We start from the raw sequence: 7,352 nt of genomic DNA on the forward strand, positions 1-7,352 counted from the left end.
TGCTTATTGCTTAGTTTATAAATGTAGGGATCTGACACCGCTTCCCGATTGAGCAGCATCTGAATGAATAAGCATCAAGTGTAGTGACTTTCAATCAAACAGTCTGCTTAAATAAGCCACTGAGGTGCTCTTGTTCTGATGCGTGCCTGGGACTAAAGAGAAACCAATGTCCAGGGTATGTCTTTGGATTCGAGATTAATTTGTTTACTGTGATGAGCGCTCACCTTAGCATAGGTATTTTGCATTTGTCCGTATTCAATCCAAACAATAAAGTTTCCATTCATGAACTCAAACATCAGAGCAAACAAAAGTTCTACGCTGCCCACAGAGACGGTCAAAAAACTGTTTGCCTCCCATCTCACACACCTGATTGTCACCATCCCCAGCTTAACTACATGCACCTATATCAAACTGTTTTGTTGTTGTGTTTGCTTTTTTAATCCTCACACACATGCACAAATCATGTCTATAGAAAATATGACAAAGAGAAACTATCATTTAAGCCTAAATGATAACAGATCCAAACTTCACTTATTTATTTATTTATTTATTTATTTTTAAGTCAGTCTCTTGGATCCAAGGGACCAAGTGCCTAGGGACCACATGACTCACAGGGGCCTCAAGCCTCCACAGTCAGGGGTCCATCCACTGCACTCTGTAAGAAGGAAAGAGGACACACCTCAGTCTCATCCTCTGGCAGTGTTTGCTCATAAAATGCATCTGTCATCATTTTACATCATTCGTTTGTAAAATCTGGAGTCTTGGCCTTCATGATGTCACCAGCTCAATTAATTGGGATATGGTTTGTAAGGCAGTGGCCATAACCTTCTATTAAGACAAGAAGCCTTTGTGATTTTCACTTTTTTATGTTATGAATATTGCGTAGGCCTATGTCATGAGCCAAGTTGGCTATGAATTTATGTGCGGCCCCTACCCCATACATCTTTTCTATGATCATGGACCTTAAATTCCCCATCTATTTATTTCCTAACTGCTGTTTTATTCTGTTATCCAGGTTCTGAGGTTTAGCTAAAATGAATCTCACTGGTGCTTGTCTTTATTGTTTGTGCATAGAAAATGCTCCTTTGCTTGTATTTGACTTGTTTGACTTGACTGTTTTGTGGTTATTAGTAAGCAACAGAATTATTTCTCTATAGTCAGTGTGGGACTATGTGCCAATTTTTTTTCTTAGGCTTGTAGTGTGGCTAGATCACTTGTCAAAGTACAAGCTCTTGTCAAGAAAATAAGTCAAGTGAAGGTAGAGGAGAAGGTAACTGTCATTCCCAAGTGAATCTGATTGAACCACTAGGAGGCAACAAAGGACCATGTAAACTCTTCTTGATCGCTGATGAAGTTCAGTAGCAGGACTTAGAGATACACACAGACATACACGAGAGTATTGAACACAGAGCAGTGGTGGTGCTGTCAGTAGCTGAGACTGGCTTGATAGTGCTAGATTAAACAGTCCCAGACTGAGACAAATGTCTCACTGGAGTTTTAACAGAAGAAAAAAATCTGAATTTGTTCCAGTTTTACTGCTTTGACTTGCAGTTTAAAAAAAAAAAAAAAAAAAAAAAAGACTGTCAGATGGTAAATACTGAATAAAATAATGTGTCGAACACAGCATGAAATCTGCAGTGCTATCAGTTTCACCATTAAAGGACCATACCAGTGATTTTAAATGTCTGGCCCATTTACTACAATTTCGCTTCATTTTACATGGCCACAAACCATTTTGTAAATCATGCAGGTGAGTTCACATCATATAATCAAATTATGAATTTTTGTTTGAAATACCCACCTTCATAATGTTCCGCTTCCACAGCTAACTCTATCGTAACCATTCACAACTTATAAATACTAATCATGCAGAATCACTCGTATGGTTCTTTATGGGATGCTGAAGTGGCATCAAACTTTAATAATCTGTGTGTTAATCACCGCTGCAAATACTGTAAACAAATATCCCTCTGAATGATAGACTGTATTTTCTTTGCTCTAACTAAAGTTTAGTTAAACATCGTCTTATTCATAAACGATCTTTGGTCGCGACCTCCTTATCTGCCACTCGGTGGCGCGGGAGAACGGCTGAATGAGCCACAGTGAACGGATGTTTAGTAGGTTTTAACCTGTGATGAACATAGGATATATAGGATAATATACTGATATATACAGTTGGTAGAAACAAACGTCGTAGCTTCTGGTGATTCATTGTTTATACTTTGACATCTCTGTTCCGCCGGAACCCCCGTTTTCTACGTTCACAGCACCACTACGACGGCATTGGCTGATGGACTGTATACAAACCAACGTGTGTGAGCTGACGGACTGATAGGTGAAAATGTCATGCAATGTGTGGCATTTAACATGGTCAAACGACGATTGGTGACTTAGACACCACATGAATTGTCGATATTTGCACAGTTAACAGATTATCAGTGCATGAAATAAACGATGTCCCAAAAACGAGTTAGACCAAAGAGAAACATGACAGTCAGTCGTCAACAGTAACCTTATGGAGCGAGCCACGTAGCTGAAGAAGTGGAGGTGGAAATGAAATGTTAACTGATTGTTTTGGAGTGAATCCGGTTCATTCATTACATTTAACTATCATGTTCGTGTTTGCATCATCTTCCAGGAGGATCCTCATGCTGATTCAGAGGACACACAGAATCCGTCGCAGCATCACCTCTTGTTTTCTCCCTCCTTTGGTCCGTCTATTTCACAGCAGCAGCAGCACTATGGCCAAGAGCAAGTTTGAGTATGTCCGCAACTTTGAAACAGATGACACATGTCTCCGAAACTGCTACATTGTTGTGCGACTGGATGGACGCAACTTTCACAAGTGAGTTTCTCATTCAAGTCAGAGAGCTCCTCTGTCAGCACTGTCAAGATATCTCCCATCCAGTTTGAGCCCCTGATTGGCTTGATGTGATATTAAAATATACATAAACTGTTGTTTTGTGTTTCAGGTTCGCAGAGAAGCATAAATTTACAAAGCCCAATGACAACAGGGCCTTGGGCCTGATGACACGGAGCGCTCACTCTGTCATGGAGGAACTAGAGGACATTATTGTTGCGTATGGACAGAGTGACGAGTTCAGTTTTGTTTTCAAGAGGACCTCCAACTGGTTCAAGAGGAGAGCCAGGTACTGCTGCTGTGTACATCTCAGAATCAGTTCATTCGCACAGGGTTTTAAATACATGCAGGATATTCTTGATCCTTGGTTGACGGTTGATTTTCCTTCCTTGTGTCTCCTGACTTTGTGTGTCTCCTCCACCCCGACATCCCTCTGCCTGCTGTACTGTCAACGCTGCTCTGCTGGCAGTAAGCTCATGACGCATGTGGCTTCCCAGTTCTCCTCCTCTTATGTGTTTTACTGGAAGAAGTTTTTTGGGGAGAAGCCCCTCCTGTACCCCCCTGGCTTTGATGGGCGGGTGGTCCTGTATCCTAGCAACCACAACCTGAGAGACTACCTGAGCTGGAGGCAAGCAGACTGTAAGCACATGCTGCTGCTCTGATGTGCAGCCACATTTAACTGTCAGATGACTCTGTTCATTAAGCTGACTAGAGAAGATACATCAAACTGTTTTGGTTTCTTTCAGGTCATGTAAATAACTTGTACAACACAGTGTTTTGGACGTTAGTACATAAAGGAGGACTCACCACATCAAGGCAGAGGACCGCTTAAAGGTGAGAACTAAATTAGCTCAAGTAATTGCTCTGTGTCTTGGTGCATGTTTGCTCATATACACAGTACATGGACAAAAGTATTGGAACACAGCTCTTAATCATTGATTTCAGGTGCTTCATCCAGTCCCATTGCCACAGGTGTATGAAATTTAACACAAAGCCGTGCATGGTCGAGCAGCCGCATGCAAGCATTACATCACCAAGCACAACACGAAGTGTCAGATGGAGCGGTGTAAAGCATGCCGCCACTGGACTCTGGAGCGGTGGAAACGTGTTCTGTGGAGTGAGGAATCACGCTTCTCTATCTGGCGGTCTGATGAACGAGTCTGGATTTGGTGAATGCCAGGAGAACATTCCCTCCCTGACTACATTGTGCCAACTGTAAAGTTTGGTGGAGGAGGGTTAATGCTATAGGCTTGTTTTTCTGGGGTTGGCCTCAGGTCCTTGGTTCCGGCGAAGGGAAATCTTAATGCTTCAGCTCACCAAGACATTTTGGACAATTCTCTGCTTCCAACTTTGTGGGAACAGTTTGGGGAAGGCCCTTTTCTGTTCCAGCATGACTGAGCCCCAGTGCACAAAGCAGCTCCATAAAGGCATGGCTGGCTGAGTTTGGTGTGGAAGACCTTGACCGGCCCACACAGAGCCCTGACCTCAACCCAATCCAACACCTTTGGGATGAACTACAACAGAGATTGTGAGCCAGGCCCGCTGGTCCAACATCAGCATCTGACCTCACAAATGCTCTTCTGGATGAACGGGCAAAAATTCCCACAGACACACTCCAATTCCTGTAGAAAGCCTTCCGAGAAGAGTGGAAGCTGTTCTAGCTGCAAAGGGGGGACCAACTCCGTATGAACGCTTATGGCTTTAGAATGGGATGTCATAAAAGCTCCTGTAAGTGCAATGTGTAGGTGGTTATCATTTTAGAAAATGGACAATTCTGGACCAAAATAATTAGAATTTTGTGTGGCAATAATAATTACGATAATAACACATTTATTTATTTAACATCCTTCAAGCAGTACAGTAAAAAATGCTGTACTAAAGAAATGAGAAATTAAAAATAAACAATTGGGTGATATATGACAAAAGAGTTATACTAAACAATAAGGTAAATATAACGTGGGTTTTCACATTTGCCATATTAATCATTTCTTTCTTAACTGGAGACATGGAGTGTGTGTCCTCACACATGAGACTCAATGACAGTTTGTTTGCCAAAACCAATGTTTGTGAAGTACAAACTATACAATGACTCAGAAATATCTAAATTAATAAAGTGAGCTACTTCTCCCCATAAAACATGTGGGCGACCACCAGACTGCCAACGACTGAAGTAGCTCTGCGAGTCTTTTCATTCTCTGCTGACCTATAAAGGAAACTCAGTCCCTGTCATGACATTTTTTTTTTTTTCACCATGGAAATGTTCACTTTGGCAGAACTTTTGGCTAGTATGAGTCATCTGCAGACCATCAAACTTTGTGCCCCCTGGTTTCCAAGCCACTTTGAAAAAATAAGGCAAAGCATGTATTGTCTGAGCAAAGTGTACAGAAAGAAGCTGATTTTGATTGGTGTGTTCCTTTATTTACATGGCATGTAGAGCTTTCCTTGCAAATCCAACTCAAACTTGCCAAAATTTACACCTTTCAAGTGGAGAGCTTCCCAGAAATGCCAAATGAGTGCAGTTCTACTCCAATAATAATAACAGATGAAGTGGAAAGTTGTATTATCTTCTGAACTGTTCCTGACAACGCACCACTTCAGCGTTATCAGGAACACTGACACCACCCACATTTTGGAGTGGGTGACCAAGTCACATTTAGCAACTGGTGTTCTGTACACCCAGTGAGCCATCTCCTGTGACTTAACTGTGATATTCAAAGACATTTAAGTGAATTATTTCCATGTGTAACTCTGATTACTTGTATCCCTCCAGGGAACGTTAGCTGCAGACAAAAATGAGATCCTGTTCTCTGAGTTTGACATGAACTACAACAATGAATCCGCCCTCCACAGGAAAGGCACCACTCTTATCTGGGAGAAGGTGAGCTCTCAGATATGGTTTGACTCCTCTAAATTGTTCAAGTTAATGTATTTATTGATAAAATCTGTCACTATTAGAATGCATCAACATGTGACGTTTATTGCATTGCAGGACTTATTTTGCAGGTGTTGCTGTGTATTCAGACCAAATGTAAAGCAGATTTTTTGTGCAGCACGAGTAGTGCACCATGCATTGTGTAGAGCACATACCACATATTATTGAGGATAGCCTTAAGGGCAGTGGCCTGGGTTTGATTCCAGCGTGGCCCCTTTGCTGCATGTCATCTCCTTTCTCTCTCCTGCCTTCCTTGTCTTTCTCTAGTGTACCTGTCTAATAAAGTAGAAATACCAAAAATAATCTTTAAAATAAGGAACTGGGGAAAATATATACCCTTTATGAGTGTCGAACACTTCAATGATGATCTTTATTTTTCACTGCCCTTCTTCCCATTCCCTGTTCTCAGCAAGATGAAACTGTGACCAAACAAGTGAAGCTTCCAAACGAAGAGGAGAAGGAGGTGCATGTGACGCGCAGCAGGAAGAGGGTGCGTGCACTCCACTGTGACATTATAGGAGAGCAGTTCTGGGAGGACCACCCAGACATCCTGGAGGACGACGATAACTCCTGAACGCTGAGCACTGATTGGTTGAAGTTGGACCCACAGAAGCAGTGACTCTAACTGAACAGACAGCTTGATACAGACTGATGCAGACAGATGACCGTGTTACCCATGAAGCTTGTTACCCTTGATTGTCAAGGACTCAAGTTTTATAATGCTGATTGATGTTTTACAAGAGGTTTCTCACAGCTGGAACATTCATTTCATGCAGTTCATCAGCTGTGGCAGGCTTAAACAAAAACAACTGTGTTTCTAAGGAGGGAAATGCCATTTATCTATAGTGGGTTGTGGGCTGACACTGACTGACAGTAACTATTTCCTACAATGCTGCTTGCATCTGACACTCCTTAGTTTGCTCCTCCAAAAATATACCACCATTTGATATCATGAATGGCATTTAGACTACATGCTACTACATTTACATGGCCTGTAAGAGTGCTTAACACGACCCCGCTTGGACCGGTGCTTCTTGTGTTGAGGGGTTTTGATCTGTGTTGGTGCTTTGAACCTCCGTAGGTTCCTGGTGTTTGAATAATAGTAACAATAACTTGGTCAATATAAGTGCCAGTTTCTGGTTAGAAAAAGCAAATGTGCGGCAGCATTAAGTGGAGTAATGTAGAAATCAATACCTTGCCAGTAAAGATTAGCCTTGTCTTGCTGCCAGGACACCATTTAGAGGAGATGTGAATGGATTCATCCGCCTGCACCGTCACCAGTGCTAAGAATACCACACACACACACACACCCTGCATACACTCTATCCACCTGACATGTGGCCTGCGGCATATTTATCGCACTTATAAATGACCGGCTTCCTATGAATGGCTGCTGGCTGCTTGCTTGAAGTGAAAACGACCTACTGTATTACGTTACTGTAGTGGGCTTGGTTGCTGGGGGGCAATACAGCAATATGTTTTTGAATATCTCATTTGAAATCATTTACACTGTGCCAAATATGTGTTCTACCTAACCCAGATAAAGCTTTTGTGTTACCA

General features: G+C 42.1%; 1 protein-coding gene across 1 annotated transcript; it reads left to right on the plus strand.

Annotated features, from left to right (window-relative positions):
- Positions 1-2,103: 2,103 nt before the first annotated feature.
- On the plus strand, positions 2,104-7,352 carry LOC115366881 (probable tRNA(His) guanylyltransferase). Its single transcript, XM_030062541.1, is given in 8 exon segments — positions 2,104-2,343; positions 2,639-2,845; positions 2,973-3,149; positions 3,330-3,499; positions 3,607-3,666; positions 3,669-3,694; positions 5,631-5,738; positions 6,202-7,352. Coding segments are annotated over 8 exon segments (915 nt in total). The 5' UTR covers positions 2,104-2,341; the 3' UTR covers positions 6,367-7,352.

The sequence above is a fragment of the Myripristis murdjan genome, chromosome 10, assembly GCF_902150065.1.
Source record: "Myripristis murdjan chromosome 10, fMyrMur1.1, whole genome shotgun sequence".
NCBI lineage: Eukaryota > Metazoa > Chordata > Actinopteri > Holocentriformes > Holocentridae > Myripristis > Myripristis murdjan.